Consider the following 27561-nt stretch of genomic DNA (forward strand, 5'->3'; position numbering starts at 1 on the left):
AGGGGGAGGCGATAGGGAGATGAGAAGAGGTAAGGAGCCGGAGTGGGAAATAGAAGAAGAGGGGAGGGAAAGGGAAATTTTTTCTTAGCTGAAGGAGAAATCGATATTTATGCCATCAGGTTGGAAGCTACTCAGATGGAATATAAAGCTTTTCTCACCGACCATGAGGGTGGCCTCATCTTGGCACAAGAGGAAGCCGTGAACCAACATGTCAGTACAGGAATGGGAATTGGAATTAAAACCATTGGCTGCTGGGAAGTTCCAATTTTTGATTATGTTGGCTATTTTCGCAAGGCAGCGGGAGGTTAGATGGACATAGATGTAGTGAAGGGAGGGCTCGTTTGCATGTCAGAGTACGCTGTGTTAACAACTTACTGCAATTTCATGCAGTCTTGGGCAGCACAAAAAAACAGGGAACAAGCCAGTATTAGTTTACCTTTCGGACTACATGGCAGACAACATGTTTAGTAATAAGTGTCACCCATAACCTAGGAAAGGGCAAAGGAGACACTCTCTGTGCACATTGATGTAGTGGTTAGGAGTGTTGGGTATTGTATTAAAGGACATGTTAAAAGACACTGCTCTCACCCATTCTCACTATTCATCAGCCCCATTTTCTCCATTCTTCTGAATACTACAACATCCTGATCTCCAACCAAAGCCATGACACCTGACATGCTTACAACAACCTGCTGGAGAAATTCAGCAGATGAGCGACATCTATAGGGGAATAGGAATTGCCAACGTATTGTGTCCATTGCCAGTTCCACACTTCCTCTGGCACCACTCCTCAACTCTTTCTCCATTACACTCACGACTGCTCACTGCACCCATCCAGAGCTCTTTGATTTTAGATCCGCACCCCCCCCCCAAGTTTCTTATAGGACAGCTGTTGTGATACATGCAGTAAATTCAAATGTGGCTGCTTTCATCACTGGGGGGGGGTCCTTGGTGCTTCACCAGGGGCACTAAGATAATATCTAAGAAATGGAGAGTGTCAGTCCTCGCTCATGAGGGATCTGTGTGCCCCAACCCCACCAAATGCCCCAAGGTCACCCTGGTTCAATTTCTAGCCCAATTTGATCTGTGTTTGGTTCTTCTCTTCAGCTTGAACATTACATATCTTGGCTTCCCGTCTAAAATTACCAATATCTGTTTTTTTTAAAAAAATAAGTGGACCTTTATATAGAAATACAACTTTTACCTTGAAATAATCTTCTGCATATAATCGGGCCTCCCTAAGGGGAGGAGACAGATGGATAGTTCTAACTGTCTTTCTGCTGGCACTTTTTCATTGTGGTTGGTAAAATGCAAGTAATGTTTATTAAACAGCTTCCAGGATTAGTGTGGAGTCGTATGAACAACTCATCATTCATTGCTTCATTTCAGAAGAAAACTGCAGCCGAGACAAGAAATAGTTTGCATTGAGCTGTTTATGTTATGGTGAGAGGGAAGATCTACCTGCTCTTCCTAAAAAAAATGTGGGAAGTTGCACAGGAGAGCCTGCGATGCCAAAGCTCTAATACCAAAGAAAACACTTTAGACTGGCTGCAGTATAAAACTGGCTCACTGTAAAGTAGCTCAAGTTTCTTATTGAAATGCTACTGCTGCACACAAGAGGAAAAAAAACCAGTAAATCCCTGCTAAGCACCAGATGAATGGATGGATAGAAGACACCGTATTGAATGAAGGACCTTGGATCACGAATGCAGAAGGACGTACTGTATTTAAAAAGAAGATTGTAATTCCTGAGGAGCAATGGTATGATTTCATTACTCTTATCAAGGTGATTTTAACTTTCATTTCTGTTTCTAAATATAGAAACGTACGACGGAATATTTTCAAGAAAAGCAGTCTATTCCTGTGAATTGAGGTAGAGCTTCACCATGCCTAGTCTTTGGCTGGATTCTCTGAAATCTGATACAGGGTTATCATTCCAAGTCCCAGCAGGCAGACACTGAATGTTAAAATCATGTTGAGAATTTAAAGTAAGAGGTGCTATGAAAGAAAAGGTTCCTTAACATACTGTTTTACACAGTCTAAGGACATCCAGAGCAGTTTGTGAACTGTTAATTGAAATGAAACTGCTGCAAATGTGGCATCAATTTGCTAATAACAATGGCTTTATTGTCCTTTGCTGTTAGTTAAAGGACAAATATTTTCCAGAACTTGGAACCAACTTCCCTGCTCTCCTTTGTTAGTGCCATCAGATTCTTGACGTTCACCTGAGAGAATAATTGGGGTCGCGGTTTAACATTTATCTGAAAATCTGCACCTCCGGGAGTGCAGCACTCCCCCAGTATTGCATTGAAATGCCAGATTTTATCTTGACTGAGATTTGAAGCCACAACCTTCCACTCAGAGGCAAGCATGCTATTGCCAGGTGAACCCTGCCACTCTTGCAATGCGAGCTTTAGTAGAAGGGTCCTTTGTGCTGGAGCGTGAATCTAATCTGAAATACCAGTTTGGCTCACTGGGAGTTCTCATATCTGTGAAAGCAAAAGATAAAAACAGAAAATAATGAGCAAGTCCGGTTGCATGCATGAGAAGAGAAACAGAACATATCAAACTAAGGACCCCAGGTCACGACAGTCTGGGTTCACGCTGCAACTCCCAGGGTAGTTTAGAACCTCTCTGCGTTCTGAGCATGTATTACTTTGTCCGGTACGCTTGACTTTACTGCATTCATTAGCATGAGGAACATTGCCTCCAGCTGGTCAGAATCAGAATTAGAATCAGATTTATTATCTCTGACATAAATGATGTGAAATTTTAGTTCTGCAGTAGAAACACAGAGCAAAGTCATAGTATTAGAATCAGAAACAGATTTATGATCACTGCCATTCTGTACGCTATGAATTTTGCTGTTTTATGGCAGCAGTAAAAATCTCTACAAGTTACAGACAATAAATAAACAAACAAAATACGTAGATAAATACAGTTGACAGACAGAAAGATAAAGCAAAAGGAAGGAATAAAAATATAGTGCTCATGGGTTTATGCGTCATTCAGAAATCTGATGGCAGAAAGGAAGAAGCTGCTTCTGAACCAGTGAGTCCTCAAACTCCTGTCCCCCTCCCCAATGGATCGAATGAGTAGAAGGCATGTCCCCGATGGCAAGCGTCCTCAATGATGGACGCTGGCTTCTTGAGGTACTGCCTCTTGAAGATGTCCTCAATGGTGGGATGGGTTGTGCCCGTGGTGGAACTGGCAGAGTCTACAGCCCTCTGCCCAAGGATTTATCCCTGACCTTCGCAGTTCCATCATACCAATCAGCAACGTGAGTCAGCTTCCATCAATGCCAATGATCCCATTTCTACCTTTGCCCTCCTTACATAATGCTTCCACTGTTTCTGTGTTGTTGGAATGTTTAGAACATAGAACATAACCCCTACCTTAAATTCCTCCATATACCTGTCTAGCAGTCTCTTAAATTTCACTAGCGTATCTGCCTCCACCACTGACTCAGGCAGTGCATTCCACGCACCAACCACTCTCTGAGTAAAAAACCTTCCTCTAATATCCCCCTTGAACTTCCCACCCCTTACCTTAAAGCCATGTCCTCTTGTATTGAGCAGCGGTGCCCTGGGGAAGAGGCACTAGCTATCCACTCTATCTATTCCTCTTATCGTCTTGTACACCTCTATCATGTCTCGTCTCATCCTCCTTCTCTCCAAAGAGTAAAGCCCTAGCTCCCTTAATCTCTGATCATAATGCATACTCTCTAAACCAGGCAGCATCCTGGTAAATCTCCTCTGTACCCTTTCCAATGCTTCCACATCCTTCCTATAGTGAGGTGACCAGAACTGGACACAGTACTCCAAGTGTGACCTAACCAGAGTTTTATAGAGTTGTATCATTACATCGCTACTCTTAAACTCTATCCCTCGACTTATGAAAGCTAACACCCTATAAGCTTTCTTAACTACCCTATCCACCTGTGAGGTAACTTTCAGGGATCTGTGGACATGTACTCCCTGATCTCACAGCTCCTCCACCCTACCAAGTATCCTGCCATTTACTTTGTACTCTGCCTTGGAGTTTGTCCTTCCAAAGTGTACCACCTCACACTTCTCCGGGTTGAACTCCATCTGCCTGATAGTCAGCCATAGATTGGCCACAATCATCTCCAGTTAAAAATCGGAAAGACGGGACGCTCCGTGATTCAGTTCCCATTACCCAGCATCATCATGTTATTCCTTTATGCCAGACCTTGTCTCTCTGAACTATATTGCTTACAATCTACCTGTACTTGATCCCAACAATCCTCTCTCACAAGAAAGGTAGCCTGGCTCCATCTCCATAATATTAACCCTCTAGCCAGGGATAATGTTATATTTGCCCAATATAACCCTCATTGGTTCCTGGTGTCATTATTCTAAGTCCTCCTGCCCGCCTTCCATACGCTACCCTCCACACTGACCCCAGCTTGTTCCAACCTATACAGCCAGCCCTGTCTTTTATCATGCTCTCTTTGGCACCTGGTGCCAAATGCATGCCGTTTCAAAGACTCAGTTAAGCTTTGTATTTTTTTCTACAAAGGTTTCTTTCAAAGAACTAATTTGCACTTGGTTGCAGGGCAATTTTTACATAACAGAACTATAACAGCTGTGTATGGTCTGCTGTTACAGGGGAAAGCCTCAGCAACCGCATCTAACGAGAATCATAGTTTCTCTGGGTCATTCAACACACTGCTCTCTTCATACTTGCCATCAGTACTAATCCCAAGTTCCAACACTCCTTTGTCCTTTGTAGCCTCCTTTGTCATGGTGTTTCAAGTGCTAAATACAGTCGACACATTAGGACCAGTATATTTTGGGCCATTAAGTGGCTGCCCTAATTAGCTGAGGTTTTAATGGAAATAGTTAAAAAGGTATTAAGAAAACAAATCACCATTTTACTGAGTAACAAATTATGTATTTAAATTAAATACAGGATAAATTAGAGCACTACCAATGCCAGTATCAGACGATGTCAGGAAGCCTGTGCAGGAGAGTTTTTAAAGTGGAAGAGGCATTGCACTGAGGCAGTTCCGCTCTCTTGATCTCGTAAGTCCGAGACCAGTGAGGCAAGCAGACTGGGGTCTCCCTTGGTTTCAGTGGATGACCATGACTGCTTCTGTTCCTTGCCATGCCCTCCACTCTCCACATAGCATTGCAGAACCGCCTTCCTGGTCATTGGATCTTACTGTAGATCTCAACTGCCCAGACCGCAGCAGCTGACTTTGCATGCTCGGACAGGCGTGTCCCTATCTCACAGGGATATGAGACCTACTGGCCTCCCTCACCTGGTTTAGACTGCCTGTCGAAGCAGAGCACTGGGTGTGGCCACTATTGCACGCAAGCAGCTACTTGGAGCCACAGATGAGAGCCGAGTATCGGGTGGGGACCAAGTGTAATATTCAGGCTGATTGTTGATAACTTCAAAGCCTTTGTAGTTCCTAAATTGTTGAAGGAGTGAAATCGTTTCATTTTCACTCCCAGCTGTTTCTGGTATTTCCAAGTCTGAATGCTGGAAACCTCAGTGAGCAAAACAGTTCTGGATTGTCTTACTGCTTATTTCTTGCCAACTATCAGTGACAAAAATCACTGCTTTTTGAACACAAATACATGCAACTGATGCTATTTAAAAATTTTTTGCTCTAACCATGTGCAGTGTTTAATGGCCACACAAGTGCATGCGATTGACTGTAGATAGAAACCATTTGGCAACAGTCTCCTGTCCCAATTAAATAGAATAGTGTCCCAAATGAACAAAGGGAATCCTGGCTATTTTCTCAATTAGTTTTTGTCTTTAAGAGTTGTCTCAAATAAGTGGCTACCTCAATTATCCGATAGCCCAATTAATCGGAATCCACTGTATTTTAAGATGCAAGGAAGTTACCTCCACCAACCTCTCAGGAAGTGTATTCCAGATTAGACCACATCTGAGTGAAGACATGCTTCCAAAAATCCCATCTATATCTTCTATCCTTTAATTAAATCCATACCCTTTGCTCATAGGCACCTCTGCTAGAGAGAAAAAAATTCTCACTGGGTACCTTATCTGTGCTGTCCTAAGTTCAAATACTTCATTCCAGTTCCCTCTCAGCTTTTTCCTCTCCAAGGAAAAGAATCCCAGCCAATCCCTTCTCTCCTCTTACCTGAAATGCACTCCAATCCAAGCAAAACCTTGGCGAATTTCCTCTGCACCCTCTCACATCCTTCCTATAGTGTACAACTCAACTGCAAGAGGTAGCCCAACTAATTTAAGAAATGGTACGAAAATTTACTCACACTCCTATTCTGTGTCCTGCCCAAGGAAGGCAAGCATTCATATGTTTTCTTAAGCACAATATTAACATGTACTGCTGCCTTCAGAGATTGTAGGACTTTGCTTCAAGGTTTCTCTGTACCACAATAGTTCTTGAGGTCCAACCATTCACCATGTATATTTTCGCTTCACTGGACATCTTAGAATGCATAATCCTACAATTTTAAGAATCATATTCTGCCCGCCCTATGGAATAGTTGAGACAAGTAGTAAGGGGAAGATAGATAAATATAAATGAGAAATGTACTGCTCATTCGTTTGAGTGGAACAGTTAGTAGAACTGCGGTCTTACACCTCCAGCGACCCCAGCTCAGTCATGTGACCATGGGGGTTCCCCCTCCCCCCCCATTGCTTCAGGTTCCTCTCACATCCCAAAGATGTGCAGGCTCATTGGTCAATTGGCTTCACTATGTTTCCCCTAGTGTCTGGATGAGTGGTAGAATCTGGTGAGAATAGGTTACGGGGTGGTTACAGTGTAGAAGAATGAGATTGTTTTGAGAGTTGACATTAACTGGATTGGCCAAAATAGTCTCTATGATGATATGTGAAATAAAGTGAGGCTTTTGTGGACTTACTTCTGGGATATAAACCCTCTGCTGTTGCTGCTTATTTGTATTGAAATATTTTATGTTAAATATTATCTCTGCTTTTCTCATTCACCACAAACACACACACACACACACACACACACACACACACACAGTGACATTGTGCCTATAAAAAGTATTCACCCCCTTGGAAGTTTTCGTGTTTTATTGTTTTACAACATTGAATCACAGTGGATTTAATTTGGCTTGTTTTGATACTGATCAACAGAAAAACTCTTTTGTGTCAAACTGAAAACAGATCTCTACAAAGAGGCCTAAATTAATCCAAATATAAAACACAAAATAATTGACTGCGTAAGTATTCACCCCTTTCAAATCAGTACTTTGTAGATGCACCTTTGGCAGCAATTACAGCCTTGAGTCTGTGTGGATAGGTCTCTATCAGCTTTGCACATCTGAACACTGCAATTTTTCAGCATTCTTCTTTACAAAACTGCTCCAGCTCTATCTGAATGCTTGGGGATCGTGAGTGAACAGCCCTTTTCAAGTCCAGCCACAAATTCTCAATTGAATTGTGGTCTGGACTCTGACTTGTCCACTCTAGGACATTATCTTTGTTGTTTTTAAGCCATTCCTGTGTAGCTTTGGCTTTATGCTTGGGATCATTGTCTTGCTGGGAAAAGAAATCTTCTCCCAAGTTGCAGTTCTCTTGCAGACCTCATCAGATTTTCCTCCAGGATTTCCCTGTATTTTACTGCATTCATTTTACACTCTACCTTCACAAGCTTTCCAGGGCCTGCTGCAGTGAAGCATCCCCTCAGCATGATGCAGCCACCACTATGCTTCACGGTAGGGATGGTGTGTTTTGATGATGTGCGGTGTTTAGCTTAAGCCAAACACGGTTTAGTCTGGTGGCCAAAAAGCTAAATTTTTGTTTCATCAGACCATAGAAGCTTCTTCCAGCTGATTTCGGAGTCTCACGCATGCCTCTGGCAAACTCCTGCCAAGATTTCATGTGAGTTTTTTTCAGCAGTGTCTTCCTCTTTGTCATTCACCCATAAAGCTGTGACTGGTGAAGCACCCAGGCAACAGTTGTTGTATGCACAGTCTCTCCCATCTCAGCCACTGAAGCCTGTAACTCCTCCAGTATTGCCATAGATTTCTTGGTGGCCTCCCTCACTAGTCCCCTTCTTGCACAGTCACTCTGTGTTTGAGAACGGCCTGCTTTAGGTAGATTTACAGCCGCGCCATATTCTTTCCATTTCATGATGATTGACTTAACTGTGCTCCAAGGCCATTCAGTGATTTGGAAGTGTTCTGGTATCTATCCCCTGACTTGTGCTTTTTGTAGGGTTGCTTGGAGTGTTCTTTTTCCTTCATGGTGTAGTTTTTGCCAGGATACTGACTCACCAACAATTGGATCTTCCAGATACAGGTGTATTTTTATTACAACACTCACAACACAATTGTGTTTTCTCCTATTCCTTCTTCACCTTTCCTGCCTATCACCTCCCTGCTTCCCCTCACCCACCCCTTTATGTTTTCCCCTATTCCTTCTTCACGTTTCCTGCTTATCACCTCCCTGCTTCCCCTCCCCCACTCCTTTACCGTTCCCCTTACTGGTTTTTCACTTGGAACCTACCAGCCTTCTCCTTCCCACCCTCCCCCTACCTTCTTTATAGGGCCTCTGCCCCTTCCCTCTTCAGTCCTGATGAAGGGTTCCGGCCCGAAACGTCGACTCATCTTTACAACGGATGCTGCCCGAGCTGCTGAGTTCCTCCAGCGTGTTGTGAGTGTTGCTTTGACCCCAGCATCTGCAGATTATTTTGTATTTTTACTACAATCAATTGAAACACCTCTACTGCACACAGGTCTCCATTTAACTAATTACGTGACTTCTAAAACCAATTGGTTGCACCAGTGATGATTTGGTGTGCCATATTAAAGTGGGGGGAGAATACTTGTGCAATCAGTTAATTTGTGTTTTCTATTTGTAATTAATTTAGATCACCTTATAGAGATCTGTTTTCACTTTGACACAAAAGCGTCTTTTTTCTGCCGTTCGGTGTCAAAAAAGCCAAATTAAGTTCACTGTGATTCACTGTTGTAAAACGATAGAACATGAACAGTTCCAAAGTGGGTGGATACTTTTTAGAAGCACTGTATATGTTATATGTCATACTGTGGATGCTGGAAAACTGAAATATAAACTGAAATTGTGGAAACAGCGGGTCAGAAGACTTATGACCTAGTTAAAATTAATATTTCAAACCAATGTATTTTCCACCAGTCCTTTCCAAATGCTGCTGTAATGTGGGATGAGATTTATGTGAAGCAATAACCCACGTTTGACTGAATTATTGGTTTTCTTGTCTCTTTGTAAAGGTACCCGGACTTTCATTGAAGAGAAGGTTAAGGACAAAGCCCGTGGTTGCTTGTTGTTTCTTTACTGCCCTATCCATGACAGTGATAAATATTTTTCCATCGTTTCAGCTTGATGACAGTGTTTCTGGGCTTGATTATCAAGCTTTCGGCCAGTTACATGGAAAGTTGACTCAGAGAAGAACACTACGGAGAAACTCTGGCTCCGTCCCCAAGCAAACAAACACCTTCTACAGCCATGACAAGCTGTCACCAATGGAAAGGAGGCATCTCAGGAGGTGGCAGTCAAGTGATATGTTACACAACCTCTCAGAACCAGCTCAGGAGAAAGACAACAACAGAGGAATGCCTAAAACATCGAGTGTATCAGAAGGTAGAGAAAAACTACCACAGAAAAGACTGAGATTCAGAAAGATGATCATGTCTGGTGTCCTGAAAAGCTGGAGGCAGAAAACCAGCAAGGCTGCTGAACTGCCTCGGGCTGAAGAGTTCTCAAGGATTCCTCCAGTATTCCATCCGTCCTTGGTAGAAAATGTAATTTTACAAGTTTCTAAGTCTGATGGAACCACAGTGGACTCCCAACATCCTGGGCAGCAGTCCAAAGTATCTTCTATGTTGAATTATACAGCCATAATGAAGAATACACACTTGCCACAAATTCAATGCAAAACAGATATTCAGACCACCGGTGTCAATAAAAATGCTTTTCCACAGTTTAAACTCCCTATAAATAAGAATGGGAAGCCTATTAAAATGATCAGAGATAGTGAATCCAATGGAACAGGGAAAATCTTTAGCAGCAAAAGGATTCAGAAGCTGGATATGTCTTTGCCCAACAAGGGGAAAAGCAAGAGACACGGTAGTTCATTAATGAGAAGAAGGGCCCCAGAGCTAAAGACATGTGACAGTGTTGAGATTGGCCTACCAATGTCCAAGGCAGGAAGTAGTATTGGGCCCCAGGAGGATTCTGAACACTGGTTTGATTCGAGTGATATTGAGAAGATGAAGCTGTTAGCTAATGGTGCAGTGATTGCAAAGGCACGTGTACCAGGCCACGGACAAGTGATTAAAGTAGGCCTCAGCCTTCATTCTCCTATGGCAATCGATGACCTCATGGAGTATTGTCAGCAGGGACCATGTGGTCTGATAAAGCGGCCCAGTGATCTCAATGAGGTGCTGGCTTTCCACTTGGACAGAGTGCTAGGTCTAAACCGGAGTCTGCCTGTGGTAGCCAGAAGATTTAGTGAAGAATTGCTGCCATATAGTTACACAAATGGAGCAGTTAGGCCAATTGTTTGGTGGGATGCAGACATTCAGCATATGGACGACCCTGACAATGACCAAAATTCATTTGCACTGAGCTGGTCTCAGTACCAGGCCGTGCTGAGACGGGAATGCAACATTGACAAGGCTCATGGGAATCACAGCCAGCCCTGCCCTAGTGTGAGACACTCTGAGTGGGGCATGTTGGCTCTCTTTGACTTTCTATTACAGGTAAGGTTCTGTTTTTAAGGGTTTCACAATCCTTTAACAAACTTAAAGAACGCACTTAGTTGGTAAATTTTCAGATCATGGGAATTCTTGCAATGCGAGGAGAAAGTACTGGAGCCAAGTCAAGAGTTAGCTGGCAGCTCTCACACGGAGGAATGTCGTATCAGACTAGATTACTGGCCTATGCAGCTGTACCCCCAAAGTTTCAGCAGCTGTACCATGTCACTCACAAGCTTAGTGAGGATGACTAACAGTTCGTATTCTTGAAAGTTAAAGAGCAATAAGCATGAAAAAGGCATCAAACAGGAGGATAATGGTTTGGGCAGTAGGACGTTTGGTGCGGAATCTCTGCCTCCCATGTATTCACAGTGGTGGGTACTTGGACAGGCTTGCCCATACTCAGTAACTTATACTGTCATGCCCTCTGGCACACTCATTTCAAGTCTTTGCAGTAGGAAACTGAGGTGGAAAAATATTAACTCATAGTTCCATAGTTCATAGTAACTCATAGTTAACTCATAGTATGATTGGGATTACAATCTGTTTTATAGACTCATATGCTATATGACTCAAATTGGCTTTGAAATAGTTTGAGTTAACATGCAAGCATGTACCCATAGTAATATACACATTAACCATCTGATACAAAGCCTTCGATTCACTTACTTGTATTTCACACACGTGACCTTACTCATGAGGTAAATCATATGCATTAACACACACAAAGCCACATTCATTTACACACATCACTTGCACAAAATTACATCCTCATGGAATATGAGCACCATTAGCAAGGCTGACGTTCATAGTTCATCACCAACTTCTCCTGAACCAAGTCAATCTTTATGGTGTCATTTGCAGACAAACCAGATAGAGATAACACAGTTCCTTCCCTGAAGAGCACTGATCCCCAACCACCGGGCGGCAAAGCATGTGCTACCGGGCCGCGAGGAAACGATATGAGTCAGTGGCACCTTTCCTCATTCCCTGTCATGCCCGCTGTTGGAACTTGAACACACGCAAGGTCATTACATAAGGAACCCCCTTCAAGTATCGCTGTCTCCCATCACCCCTCGATGGGACAGTCTTGTTGCAGGAAAACAAGCCCAGGGCTCCCACTGATTCAGCCATATTGGTGTGTTGCAATGATTTTATATGTTCATACGGGGAAAATATGCACTGTGTGTTTAATAGCTAAACGTTACTTAAAATGTTATGATGCTATTGACTTATATAAGTGACTTATAATTGACTTATCACTATATTCATGTGAGGAAAATATGCAGTGTGGGTTTAATATTACATTCATTAGATAAACCCTTTTAGAAACAAAATTGAGTGTATTAGCCACTTATAAGTGACGCATAGTTGACTTACCACCTATATTCCGGTCGTGATTAACACCCCTTCCCCCACCCGGGTCGGCCGGTTCACAAGAATATTGTCAATATTAAACTGGTCCGCAGCGCAACAAAGGTTGGGGACCCCTGCTGAAGAACATTGGTGAGTAACATGAGTCTTTATAACAATCAAGTAATTTTTACAGTCTGTTTATTCCATTTATTTAACTACAGAATATTTTATTCCATTCATTTAATTAAGTGGATTGATTTCAAGCATCTCCAGATCAATATCCTGGGTTTCTAGTTTGACCATCTGTGGCCCATTCACTTCTCTACCATACAGGGAGACCATTCACCACATGCCATCGATTCACAACTTACACAGATCCTGACACAGTTAGGACAACTCACAAGACTACTTCAAGTTGTGACAGTTTCAGTGATTGACGTAAGTAGGAGCCAGAGTGCATCTCAGACTACTAACTTTGCCTGTCCTCTGTGCTCTTCATTCACTGGAAAACCAATACAGAGAAGCCTGTGCTTATATGTCAGTGAATGCTGAACTGATTTTTTACATTGTGGGCAGTATTGCAGTCTAGTCAAATTGCATCCCGATTTGATCTTGACCACTTTCCTAAGTCCTGGTCCATTAGATGTGAACTCAGTGGGACCTCATTTTTCAGCGACAGGAAGATTAGCCACTGCTGCTAACAAACCAGAGTTGCTGTGGGTTAAAGAATTGAAATGACATGCACTTTACAAAATGGAAGGCTTCAGAACCATGGAGCTTTTGGAAGCATGGGAATGATTTAATGGAATGAGTGTCTTTACTCGCATCACTAGGTGCAGTGGCCAGTGTCCAGTTCCATACGGGAGTGGAAGGAAGGAAAGAAGGAATACAACTGATTTCTAATCTTTCTCCCTTTGAGGGTGCAGGCACCATGCTCAGCTTCTTTCAGGGTAGCAAACTGGACAAATCTCCAGGTTCAGAAATTGGACTTATGCTGTTGAAGAAGGCTGAATTGAAACGATGTTTGCCCAGCAGAGGCTGCTTGTGCCAAAAGTACCAACCAATTACTCCAGGTTTGCCACTGCCCCTCCACTCAGTCTTTGGTTTGATATTGGCCCAACATGGTGTGAGGACAAATACTTGAAAATACACCATGGAGAATAAAAGAGTAACAAGGTTTGTTTGTAGCAGTTGCCAAATAACAATACCGAGACTGCCGCGGATATTAGAAGCTAAAAGAGTTGCAGTACAAGGCTGAAAACATAGCTGTTGAGTTAGTGCTGGGATTCATTAAATAGTATTTTAGACAAAGCTCTAGCCTGGAAATAATTCACTGATTAGTCACGATTCTGCATAGCAGACTTTAATTACCATGACCAAATTCTGAAACAAACTTTCCTGATAACTTAAGTGAAACCCGATGTTCAAACGAACAACTGATAAAAAAACACATGCATTTCCCCACAGAGAACCTAAACGTATCTACCTAACTACTCAAGGTGCCCACGATCCTCATGTCTAATATTTGATCAGAGAAATGAAGTTAATTCCCACCTCCACACACTTGGTAAGGGTTCTGTTCCAACTGTACATTATTTTGCTGGATCTGTGTGCAGCGTTGACTTCCTGTCCAAGGTACCTGTGGTCATGAGTCAGATTGTCTACACATTCTGCGGAGTTAATTCCTCCTGAGCAGACAGCTCCTTCTGAATGGGCAGTGGAAAATTAACTGTACTTTTACTTAAGGATGAGTAATTGCCTCTTCTCCAGAGTTGTCTTTCCTTACCACACTCACCATAAAACTCCAGGTAGGCTCTGCTAGTTTGGTGATAAGAGTAAATATGTTTAGTTACAGTCCGTGAGCCAGGACCCCAAATTTGAGCCACCGGTACCAGCTGGGGGGGATAATTCTTATAGTGATTTTTGGCAAGGTATACACCCCTAGTGCTAGAAAATATGTGATAGCATTGCAGTGGTGGTAGCGGCCAAGAATCCAGAAAGATGAGGAAGCAGTTTCAGCAGTTACCCTCATACATGAATGGGTCAATCCATTTGCTGAGAAGTGGGACTTCATTAGCATCTCTACGGCAAAGGCAGCCCCCAAGGACATTGCCTCCGATCTGATAAGGGCTTATGAGATTGGTGAGCAATGCTATGCAACCTTCAAGGATGAGAGACTAGAGGAAGACCCACCAGCAAAGAAATTCCATGACCCAATGAAAACCAACAAGCTGAAAACATTCAGTGATATGTGTAAGAAGAGAGAAGTGAAATCAAATGGGAGGGCGATCATCTTGAAAGCAGACAGGTCTTTGTTTGGACGCATCATAGTGATGGCGCAAGGGTGCAGTCTGCATATGGAGGATTTCCTTTGTCATCCCCTTGGACCATTACCCTGGGTCCTGTCCACACCAGAAGGATTGCTGAGAAAGACAAATAAAGCTACTTTACCCACAACCTTGCAGAAAAATGTAGCAGTAGAAGAGCAACTCCCAGGAAACTCTGCTACACTGGTTGATGGAATGAACTTGGTCCAAAGAGTGAAAGGTGATCAAGTTACTTTCAGAGATGTTGCCACAACAATTCTGGGTATGGCTCTGAGGGAAGGCAGTCAGAGTAGCAGAATAGATGTTGTGTTCGACACATACAAGGGGAACTCTATCAAAAATAGCGGAAGATCTCTACAGGGTGAAGAGACTGGTCATGATTTGCAAGGTATCACAGGCACACAGATGGTGAGGCAGTGGAGGAGCTTCCTGACCAAAGTCAGTAACAAAAATAGTCTCATTAGTTTCATAGTCCATGAATGGAGGAAGGCAAAGTACAGAGCAAAGCTAGTGGAGAAGATTCTGTATGCAGCTGTGAATGACAAATGTTACAGAATCACATCTCAAGACAGTGAGGAGGTGTCAGCTGTTCAGTGTCAACAAGAAGCAGATGGCCGCCTACTTCTCTATGCTGCCCATGCCACAAGAGAGGGGTACCAACCTGTAGTGATCTGCTCAGAAGACACAGATATCTTTATCATGTCTTTAGCATTTTGTGACAAGATTGAGGCCCCATTGTTCCAGAAGTGTGGCACTAGAACCCGTACGAGCCTTGTAGACATCAGGAAGGTTGCTGCCACTGTTGGCATAGAGATTTGTAGGGCTGTCATCGGGTTGCACGCGTATACAGGATGTGACACTGTAAGCGCTTTTGCGGGCAAAGGGAAGACAAGTGCCCTAAAACTTCTGACCAGCAACAGGGAAACTCAGCACACATTCTTAGAATTGGATCAGGAATGGGACCTCTCCCTAGAACTGACAGACAAACTGGAAACATTTTCATGTCTCCTGTATGCCCCATAAGCATCGACCACCAAGGTCAATGAGATCAAGTATCGCCTTTTCTGTGCCAAAAAAGGTGACATTGAAAGTCATCAACTCCCACCATGCAAGGACTGCTTAACAAAACACACAGAGTGAACCAGCTACCAGGCTGGTATACGGAGAAAATGTTTGGAGAAGAACCCACAAGTGCAAGCCCTGTTGGCAGAGGATGGAAGATGGAGAGAGAAGAGGAAGCTGAACAGTTGGTGATGCACTGGATGGAAGGCCAGTCAGCACCCGATGCCATCCTGGATCTACTGGCCTGTAACTGTCCAAAAAAATGTTCACTCCCAAGTTGTATTTGTGTTGCAAATGGCCTCAGGTGTACTGACATGTGTAGACTGGCAGACTGTGTGAACCAGGCATCCACCTCAGAGAGTGTGGAAAGTTCAGATGAAGATGTGGAAGACATGGAAGACTTGGAAAATTATTATGATTATTAATAGTTTATGAAAGAATGGAAAACAAAGTATGGAAAGCAGTCTTTGATTAAATATATTCGTTTTACAATCAAATGGGGCCTAGGTTATGGCCGTGTGGAACCCCACATTTGAATTATTGTACTGTAATTCTATATGCTATGACAAAAGCTTAAGATTGCTTTGATTTGATACAACAATATGGAAAATATCGTGACATTAATAAAACTCCAGAAATCTCTCCAAATGAGGTTTTTTACCTTTTGGGGGGAGGGGGCGGTGTGGTAACATTTTCTGCTGTACTGATGTTAATATGGAATATACACAAAAAGTGATTAATTATTTGAATTCCTGAATAAATTCTCTACAAATCCATGTGATTATGTGTGTCCTAGGGTTTTTATTGACTTTTCCAAAATAAACAGACAGATATTTTTCTAAAAATGAAATGATTCACTCTACTGAAATTGGGCACCGTACTGCGAGTGCCACCAATGACATAGTTTTCAATGTAGAATTTTATGACAGCATTTGATGAAACTCAGCTATCATTCTGACAAATTTCAATGTTGAGGGATCACTGATGACAAAATACCACTAGGTTGAATATATATGTCATACTTTATATTGACCACTTTTCAGAAATGCTTATTTTAGGGTAGTGTTATAAAATGCATGATAGCACCCATAAAGCTACCACTGGTGCAATGCTATCACATATTTTCTAACTCTAGAGATGTATACCTTGCAAAAATCACTATGAGCATTATTCCCCTCAGATGGTACCAACCGACCCTACCGGCTCATGGACTATTATTTCCTTCATACTAAGTAACAATCTTGATGTCAAAATGGGTTCCTCATAGAGTGATAATGGAAACAGGCCCTTCAGACCAGTATCCATTTACATTAATCCTACATGAATGCCATTTTTTTATTCTCCCTATTTTCTCGTCAGATTCTGCCAGTCACCGACTCACTAGAAACAATTTACCATGACCAATTAACCCACTAACTCGCCACTCTATGGGATGTGTGAGGAAATGTGAGCACCTTCAAGACATGTATGTGGTCACAGGGAAAGTGTGCAAGTGTCCATCTCAGGTCAGCATTGAACCAGGGTCTCTGGCAGACAGCTCTACTATCTGCATCAACGAGCCCCCCAATACTTCTTGTCTTCTTCAGTCCCAGGGGGTGGAAGTCGAGCCATCAACGTGAGCCTGATCCCACAGTTAGGTTGTACCTCCTCCGGGATCAAATTCTGAACCAAGGAGCTATGAGTCATGCTGCTAGGAACACAGAGTTAAGTGAGCCTAATTTTTGGAGGATTTCAGTGAAACAAAAGGAAAAGTTTGCAATTCTGCAACACTTCTCAAAACTGCGGGACATCTCAATGAATTTCATAGCCAGAGTAGCATTTCCTTCGCATTCCACTGTAGTACTGTATCACCAAAATACTGCACTCTCCAATCCCCTGCACAGCTCTTAACCAATAACATTGAACAAGAAGAGAAAGTGCTATTACTAACTCACAGCTAACCTATGAACTCCACAGCAAGATACATCACTAGAATGGTCGACTACTGTTGAGGAATGGTATGCTTCATCTGTTTTATTGTACATACTTTGGTATCATCACTTATTTTTTGTGCGCAGGAACCCATAATCAAGTAGAAAATAACTTAAATGAAGTTCTTGATTAACTGGTTCTGGGGACTTCAATGTGTGGAGAGAGAATCCAAGCAAAATACAACACGAGAAAGATTAAGGACGTCAACTGAGCACATGGGCACTGCCGTAGTTCCATTAGTTTTCTTCTATTCAACTGCACCAGTGGTAGAACAGTGAGCACCAGATTCATACAAGAAGCCAGAACTGGAGCCAGTTGAAGGATTTGAAAACAAGGATGAGAATTTTAACACAGTCCTGTTCACCCACCACTTGAATAGAATTTTAGCTGATGTCAAGTTTATGGAGCGTGTGTGTTGGAATGCCAGTGAGGAAAGCATTGGAATATTTCAAAGTTTAGGTAGTTAAAAATACAAGAGCTGATAAATTGAGCCCGGGGCGATATTGCAGCAGTGTCCTTTGTATAGTATCAACAAATATATATCCAAGCCATTGGCGGCCTTTCTACTCCTGTACATCAATAAAACAGGTTGCTCTCTAATCGCTAACTGTGCCTACAAATCCTATAGATCTGCTTGATGGTTTCCACTTGCAATCGAGTCCAGAAGCAAGGAATATAAATACAGGACCTCTAATAAATCCAGTAAGGAATTCAGTGGAACCTTCCTTATCCAAAGCGTGGTAAGAATGTGGAAGTCAGCACTGCAAGGAGAAAATTGATAGGGGTGGTTCCATTACAAGGAAAGCTAAATAAACAAATGAGAGACAAGAAGAAGAGAAATTTGCTTTTATAAGCTGAGAGGAAGTGAGATGGGAGGATGTTTATGTCCAGAATAAATGTTGGCGTGGACTATTGAAGCAAATAGCTTATTTCTGGTGATGTCCTATGTATTTCCAGTCTGTTCAGCCTACCCACATCTCTTTTCATCTTGCTCTGTCTGCATCTTCCTGAGTTCCTTTCTCCTTCATAGACTTACCAACTTTCTCTTTAAACACTATCTCAATCATTCCTTGTGGTTGCAAGTTCTATATTCTAACTACACCTTGGATTTCTTACTATCTAGATTTCTGGTCCCCTGCTTTGGTTAAATAAAAGTATCCCAGGCTGGCGATGAGTCAGGAAAGGGAAAAGACCCAGCAGAATTTCACTCTCCTCATTTCATTGATCAACATTTGAAAACTTGCTTTCCAAATTTCCCATTTTGATTCCAAACCTTCTGTGGCCTTACCCTCCCTATCTTCTTAGCTCCTTCATCCCAATAACCCTCCAAGCTCTCTGACCCCCTCCCACGACCCCTGCTTAACTTCAGTCTACTTTTACCAGTCACACCATCAATTGCTCCAAGCTCTAAGTATCTTTCCTTCTTTCACTCCAAAATTCTATCTCTGACTAAACCGTACAGTATCTATGTGCAAATTATTTTGATAACACCACTATGAAACCCTTGGGGAGTCTCATTACATTAATAAAACTATCTAAAAGCCAGTTATTTTTGGAAAATTATTTTGACACTATTAATCATGTAGAAAAGATACAACTGCATATTGGATTGTGAACATTTTAGGAGAAAATTTATTTTGTCTAGTATGCGCTAGATCCACAGGATTATTCAAATCTGCCAGGATCCAGTCAGTTAGTATTTACTTCCTGCCACTGGTGGTTGTAAATTAGAAACAGAATACAGATCTTTATGAGGATTAGTAGGTTGAATAAGAGGATGCAGTTTTCTTTATCATATAATATCAGAACTTAGAGTCAAATTTCTGGTTACAAAAAAGATCTAATAATAAATAAAAGAGAAAATGCAGAAGAACAGTTCTTCCACCATCTAATTTTCTGTGGGCCGTAGTGATCAAAACTCAGAAAGGACACACCTCGAGGGGTTCAGGGAGGAGTGATTGTAGGCTTTCAGAGACAAAACTGGAGCAAGCCTTGAGCAATTAAAGGATTCCCATTGGGGAAAAAAAACTAAGATGAGACTTGAGCAATAACTTTGAAATAATCCAAGGAAGAGAAAGAGTTGAAGATGCCTTTCTATTTAACTCAAGCAATGGGGTTGAAGAAGATACGTATAACATTTATATGACTTGCAGTAAAGTACAGATGGAAATAAGTTTCCATCCCACACATCGTGGTCTCCTCTGTATCTGTTCCCCATGATATCTGCCAAGAACAACATCCCTTAAAAGAAGTGATTCGAGGTAAATTTACACATTAGACTAATATCAAATATCAAATATCAAATAATAGATCAATAACTACAGGGAAAGGAAGATGTGTGATAATGGAATAGTAACTACACAAATTAATTTCTTTCAGAGGAATAATGAGTCTTATCTTAAGTGGAAATGTTCAGAAGGGGATGGATAGCCTAAAAGATCTGCCTGATCACAGAGTATCTTATTCTGAGATCCTTCCCATCTGGCCTAGACACTTAGTACACATTAAATTCTTTTGGTTACTTCAGAACACATACTTGACTGATGTCAATTCTGAGACTCCCGAGCCAGTGTGACTTGGTTTGGAATTTTGCCACAATCTTTATTTGTAAAGACTAAATTAAGGAATTTATTTGGCACCTTTGGCATTTACTCATATCTAATCTTCAGTCCAACTCCTTAGATAAAACTCCAAGTCATATTTGCAATTCTTTTTTCAACAGCCTTCAAATCTTAAAACACTCCTTTCATTAACTATGTTTGGTTCTTGCACATTTTTATCTTTTATTATCTTTAAAATTAAAAAAAAACAAAACAGGACAGATGCTGAGAATATGTGGGGAAGAGGGATTAGACTACTTGGAAGAGTCAATGGTCAGCACAATATCATGGCTTTTCCTAAACTGTACTCTTGTCTGTCTACTTTATTAAAGATAACACTGCCCAATTACACCAATATGACCAATTATCTAATAACTCGTATGTCTTTGTAATATGGGAGGAAACAGGGGCACCTGGAGAAAACCCACGTGGTCACAAGGGGGAACGTGCAAACTCCTTACAGACAGTGGCGGAATTGAACCCTGGTCTCTGGTGCTGTTACAGCATTCATTAACCGCTACACTAACCGTGCTGCCTAAAATGAAAATGCTTGTTCTAAAAGTGCTGAGTAATCAAAATAGTAGGCAATTCAAGCAGCATCTGTGAAGGGAAATACAGAACTAAAGTTTAAGGTCAGTGACCTTTCATTAATACTTGGAATACTTAGATGCAGAGAAATAAGGGGAAGGGGGTTTGAACTAAAGAAGACCTGCTAACAAGGGTGAAAGCAGTATAGGTTAACTGGCAAATGGACTGTATAAGAGATCCCAGGATAAGGCAGAATAACCAATTGAATTTACCAAGGAATCCAGAATAGATACTAAGACTCTAGAATAAAATACAGGAACACTGATTATCAGGAACTGTTGAACTCACTACTGAGTCTGGAAAACTATATCGTCCTGCAAAATCATTACCCAATCTGCATTTGGCCTTCCACTTTTGCTTCCTGTCATTCTCTAAGCTGAATATCTCACTTCATCATACCAGATTTAGGTTCTTGGCAGACTTAGCTTTGTTGGCAGTGATTGTAACAAGCACATGTAGAACAACAGTCAGATGATTTCACTTCACCTAGAGCTCCTTACAGTCATGTTCTCCAGACAATGATGGAAGATCCATCCTTTATGTATTCAAAAATTTGGAGTTAGGATTAGTATCCTTGGACTTTCAGTTCTCTGCATGCAGGTAATATTATAATGAATTTTATATAATTTCTCCCTGTACCTGCAGGTTTCTAAGAACCAACATCACTAGCAGACATCTCACTACATTTTGGAGAAAAAAAAGTGGAGATGTTACGAACATATAGAAAATGTCTATGTTTAATAAAATAATGTTTCCCACAGGTTCACGATCGCCTGGATCGCCACTGTTGTGGTTTTAACCCAGAAACCTCAGAACCCTGTGTGGAAGATCTGTTACATGAAAAATGTGACAACCTTAAGGAGCAGCTACTTGTCCATATCCTGGTATGTTGGGAAGAGGGAACTATAGAATGGTCCCATGTACCTATAAATAGTATCTTTCTTAACCTGAGAATGTCCCAAAGCACTTTAAGGGCAGTAACATTATTTCAAGTGTAGTTACTACTGTAAAAAAATACTGTTGACAGTTGACCAATCAAACAATGATCTGATTTTAGATAATGATCAGATAATCTGTTATACGGATGTACAGTATATTGAAGATTAAATATTAAGCAGGTTCAAGGTAAGCTCATCTGTTTTTCTTTACATCATGTTATGGGATCTTTCACATTCAGTTAAGAGAACAAACACAGCTCATGTGAAAATCAGTAATTTCAACATTGCAACAATATAACATAGAACAATTCAACACAGGAACAGACCCTTTGGCTCATGATGTCTGGGTTGAACACAATACCAAATTAAATCAATCTCTTCTGCCTGTACGTCATCCATATCCCTCCGTATTCACACTTCCATCCAGCAACCTCTTAAACACCATCATTGTATCTGTATCCAGCAGTCCATTCCAGGTACCTACCACTCTGTAAAAATCTTGACCCACGTATCTCCTTTAAACTTTTCCCCTCTCACCTTAAAAGTATATTCTTTACCACTTGATATTTCTACCTTTGGAATAAAGTCTCAAACACCCACCCTATCTCATAAAGTTTTATCAGATCACCCCTCAGCCTTTGATGCTCCAGAGAAAACAACAAAAGTTTGTCCAACTTCTCCTTATAGCTCATAAACTCCAATCCAGGCAGCATTTGAGTAAATCAGTTCTGCACTCTTTCCAAAGCCTCCACATCATTCCTGCAATGGGGTGACCAGAATTGTTTGCAATATCTCCATGTGTGGCCTAACCAAAGTTTTACATAGCTGAGACATGACTTCAATACAATACCCTGACCAATGAAAGCAAGCATACAATATGCCATCCTTACCATCCTATCTACTTGTGTGGCCTCTATCAGTGAGCTATGGACTTGGACGCCAAGATCTCCTCTGTAAATAAATGCAGTTGAAGGCACAAGAGTATCTGCAGATGCTGGAAATCTTCAGCAACACACAAAATGCTGGAGGAACTCAGCAGGCCAGGCAGCATCTATGGAAAAGAGTACAGTCGATGTTTTCGGACTATATTCTATTGCATCTTTTGATGGTTTACCATACTATCCACAACTCCACCAAACACCTGCACATTTACTAGCCCACCATTCTACACTTTTATACAAGTCATTCATCTATCTATCACAAACAACAGGAGCACCAGCACCAATAACTGCAGGACACCACTGGTCACAGGTCTCCATCCAGAATAACATCCCTCTACGACTACTCTCTATGGACAACTCAATGTTGAATTCCAACTATCAATTCACCATGGACTCTCTGCACCTTAACCTTTTGGATCAACCTACCATGAGGGACGTTGTCAAATATGTCATTAAACGCCACATGGACAACATCTACTGCTTTACCTTCATCAATCATGTTTGCCACCTCCTCAAAAAACTCAGTGGTTTGTCGGACACGGCCCGCCCTGAGTTGGCTAGCTGGAACTCCATGAGCAGTGGTGTTCCACGGTGTTTGTTGCTGAGGATGTAGTTTGCAACATATATAAATGATGAGGATGTGTGGTTAGCAATGAGGGAGACACAGCACAGATTTTGATGTCAAGTCCCTGAGTGGGACTTCAATATGCACTGACATCAACCATGCCCCCTCTTTCTGCTGGGCAGTGGAACCTTCTCTCCCACTGTTGCTGGCAGCTTGCTAGCGCATTATCATTACAGCGGACTGTAACTGTAGTTAGGCCTGCCAGAGTGCAATGCACTACACCTAACATTGCGTCACATAATTAAACATGGCTCCAGCAGTTTTGGGAAGCTTACACGACCTTTACACCCAGAAAACCAGTATAGATTATCGGTAGAAACTTAATTCAAAGACCCAAGTAAATAATGTAACTACAAATTGTGAGTACATTGTGATATGTGATTCCCCTAAAGACTTTACGCAAGGCGTGTTAGATGGCATACTCTCCACTTGCCTAGATAATCACAGCTCCTCTTAGGAGCATGATCCATCCAGGACAAAGCAGCCCATCTGATTGCCACTTCATCCACCACCTTGAACTTCCACTCCAACTCCTGTCCACTATAGTTTCTCTACAAAATGCCCTGCAGAAACGTGTTTTCTTTGACAGCACCTTCCAGTTCTATCACCTGGAAGGTAGCAAGTGGACAAGACTGCAACTGTCTGCTGGATCTCCAAGTCATACATGGACAGGACTTGAAGCTTTTTCACACTTTGCTGTCGCCATGCAGTGGCACTGGCTAGACCTGAATGGCATTCTACCCAAGCTCTCCAAACAACAGATGATTTGTAACCATCCGATTATAATGCTGAACAGAAACTGAGGTGATTTGTGCCCATGGCACCCATGCCTGCATCTGGAAAGAACATTATCTAAATGATCAAAACTGTAATTAGCTGACAACTGTTGTATTTGTATATGAGAATGATTTGGTGCAAGCAGTCAAAGTTTGGTTTGGTAAGGCTCTACCTCCAGCCCAAACTCAGGAAGCTCCAGATGTTGTTGGTACATGTCCAATAACCTTTGGCACATGTGTGGAATTTAGAGCACATGGGAGCCAAGGCCGTGGATTCCTCATTGGCTTACCTCAGATAAACATTACAAAAACCAACAGGGTTATCTTTGTGAGTCTTTTGGAGAAATATAAATGGTAAAAAAAAAATACTTTCTAGTAAAATATATCCTAAAATTGCATTGAAGAACAACACTGAATCTATATATTTCTGCAGAAATTGTTGAAAATGCTTGTCCCAATTTTTTATCCAGTTTGCACATTTTCTTCAATATAGCCCAGATTTCGCTATTCACAAGAAGTTTGTATTGCTTTCATTTCTTGTTACACATAGATAGATCCTTTATCCAGCAATGATGTATGCCATATTTTAATCTACTATCAGTCATTCACTTCTAGGTTCTTGAGCAAAAGGACGATCCACTTTCTGCAAGCAAAAAATTGCACAAAAGCATCTCATAGTATCACTGAAAATTTAAACTCAGGAGGCCATTCAACCTATTGGTGTTCATACTGGGCAAAGAAACAGCTGGGCAATCTCCCATCACTTGGCCCTTTGGCCTGTGCAAGCCAGGTGCTTTTTAAACGTGGTGAGAGTTTATGCATTTACTTCCTCTTCAGAGAGGAAATTACACACCATATTTAATTCTTCCATCAATTCTTTGAATGTATGTCCCCTGGATTTTGACCAAAGGAAAGAGGCCTTTCCTTTAGACACATGTATACAGATGCCACAGCATGTTATTTGCTTCAATTAAATCTTAACCTTCTTTCTTCCAGAACAACTCTAGTTTCTCCAACCTTTGCTCTTTCTGCGATTCAGCAGTCCTACCAATGTCTCCCCTCTGCACCTTCTCTAGTATAATTGCATCCTTCCTCTAACACAGTGAAGAGCACTGTACATACATGTCAAATTTTACCAGTTATGAAACGTCACAATTTTCATTCACTTAGATACAAATCATGTTCAATTTCTTGTTACAGTATATTCACGCCTAGTATAACATCACTCCTCTGTTAATCCCTATTTCAAGTAATAAAAGAGGGTATCTTCTATCCTGCGGTTACACAGGAGAATACAGATGCAGGAATGTAAAGCAACAAGCAGTCTGCTGGAAGAACTCAGTGGGAACTGATACAGGGTTTGACCTGAAACACTGAAAATTCCTCTCTTCCCACAGATGCTGCATGACCTATTCAATTCTTCCAGCAGATTGCTTGAAAGCATCTTGTACACCTTTGTAAGTTATTTACCCATGGATTGTTTAATATTTCCAATAAAGGAAGGTCAGGAGGATTGTTCAATTGATCACGTATTTTCCTGCCTTCTTGCACCTCTCCAAGTACACTACAGTACACTTCTTTCGATTGAATTCCAATTGCTAATTTTTGTCACCTGATCAGACCATCTATATTTCAAAAGCTTTTCTCCTCTCTGACAAAAACAAGAGAAATTTTTGTAGCAGCATTTTATTTGCATCTTTCCCCCTTTATTTAAGGTTATACTGTTAACTCATGCAGCAAAAAGGATTGAGCCCTGTGGAACCTTACTGGGCCAGCCTTTCAATGACAATAACCTCATCACAGAAACATAGAAAACCTACAACACAAAACAGGCTCTTCGGCCCACAAAGCTGTGCGGAACATGTCCTTACCTTAGAAATTTCCCAGGGTTACCCATAGCCTTCTATTTTTCTAATCACGTCAGGCATTACCCTCTGCTTCCTCCTGCTGAGCCAATTTACATAGACCATACAACATAGAATAGTACAGCACAATACAGGCCCTTCGGCCCACAATGTTGTGCCGACCCTTAAACCCTGCCTCCCATATAATGCCCCCCCACCTTAAATTCCTCCATATACCTGTCTAGTAGTCTCTTAAATTTCACTAGTGTATCTGCCTCCACCACTGACTCAGGCAGTGCATTCCACACACCAACCACTCTCTGAGTAAAAAACCTTCCTCTAATATCCCCCTGGAACTTCCCACCCCTTACCTTAAAGCCGTGTCTTCTTGTATTGAGCAGTGGTGCCCTGGGGAAGAGGCGCTGGCTATCCACTCTATTCCTCTTATTATCTTGTACACCTCTATCATGTCTCCTCTCATCCTCCTTCTCTCCAAAGAGTAAAGCCCTAGCTCCCTTAATCTCTGATCATAATGCATACTCTCTAAACCAGGCAGTATTCTGGTAAATCTCCTCTGTACCCTTTCCAATGCTTCCACATCCTTCTTATAGTGAGGCGATCAGAACTGGACACAGTACTCCAAGTGCGGCCACACCGGAGTTTTGGATCCAATTTTCCATCCTTTGCACACTTATATTTCTGACCAGTCTATCCTGTAGCCCCGCCAAAAGCTTTGCTGAATTCAATGTCGACTACTTCAAATACATTGCCCTCATTGGCCCTCCTTGTTACCTCTTTAAATAATTCAACCAAATGCATACAACGTCTCCCCAGAAAACATTAACTGGGTATTTTAAATGCTGATCTGGACCACATTTTCTTTATATTATTTGAGGCAGTTGTTAAGAATTTTGCAAGAATATCTTTTCCTTTGCTGTCTTCGGTGTTTGTTTTTGTTACCTCTCCCAGGAACTTGCGTTGCAAAGGCTCTGTGGTTCAGGAAGATAATGGGCGATCATGCAGAAACAGAGTTTGACAGGGTAGGCCCTGACAGGCCCTTTCTCCTGAATGCTGAGTCTAGAACAAAAGTATTGTTTCAGGATAATGAGTTAGAGATTTATGACCAATGAGGAATGATTTCCTTACTCAGAGGGCTAATAATCTTAGAATTCTCCACATTGGACAACTGAACAGTCAATTGTTGTAACATACATCAAAGTTGCTGGTGAACGCAATTGTTGTATATACTCAAGACTACGATTGATAGATTTCTGGACTCTGAAGAAAACAGACAAGGATAGAGTGGGAAAGAATTCTGTCAAAATTAATTAATTGTGATCGTACTGAACGACAGAGAAATTTCAAGATGCCTCTTGCTTCTATATTGTGATGATGGGGGTCTAGTTCTCAAAATCCCAGCTATCAAGGTTCCTGGGGCAGACTTAAGACACCAGCAGGTCTCAGCTTTTATTTAGGTTTTATTTCGAGATGCAACACGGAACAGACTCTTCTGGTCCAACTGGCTGCACAACCCAGCAACACACCTATTTAACCTTAGCCCGATCACAGGACAACTTACAATGACCAATTAACCTACCAATAGGTACGTCCTTGGAATGTGGGTGGAACCAGAGCACCAGGAGGAAACCCATGCATTCAGGGGGGTGGGTGGGGGGACATATAATCTCCTATAATCAAGGAGCAGCAATCAACCAAGGTTCACAGCCCAGTGGTAGAGCTCCCAATCCACAGCAAAATAAACCACACAGAGTGTTACAGTTTGCCCCCGGAGTAAAATTAGAG

The 27561-nt window shown here is 41.8% G+C and overlaps 1 protein-coding gene across 3 annotated transcripts in view; it reads left to right on the forward strand.

Moving 5' to 3' along the window:
* Positions 1 to 1397: 1397 nt before the first annotated feature.
* Positions 1398 to 27561, forward strand: part of gask1a (golgi associated kinase 1A) — a 34968-nt gene continuing 8804 nt past the window's right edge. Inside the window, exons 1-3 of one of the 3 annotated variants that reach the window (XM_063038435.1) lie at positions 1398 to 1786; positions 9246 to 10736; positions 21396 to 21518. In XM_063038435.1, coding sequence (XP_062894505.1) covers positions 1655 to 1786; positions 9246 to 10736; positions 21396 to 21518 — 1746 coding nt within the window. In that variant the 5' untranslated portion in view covers positions 1398 to 1654. The remainder of the gene's footprint in view (positions 1787 to 9245; positions 10737 to 21395; positions 21519 to 27561) is intronic. The other 2 variants (XM_063038501.1, XM_063038559.1) reach the window with 2 other exon arrangements.

Source organism: Mobula hypostoma, chromosome 1, assembly GCF_963921235.1.
Source record: "Mobula hypostoma chromosome 1, sMobHyp1.1, whole genome shotgun sequence".
Lineage (NCBI taxonomy): Eukaryota > Metazoa > Chordata > Chondrichthyes > Myliobatiformes > Myliobatidae > Mobula > Mobula hypostoma.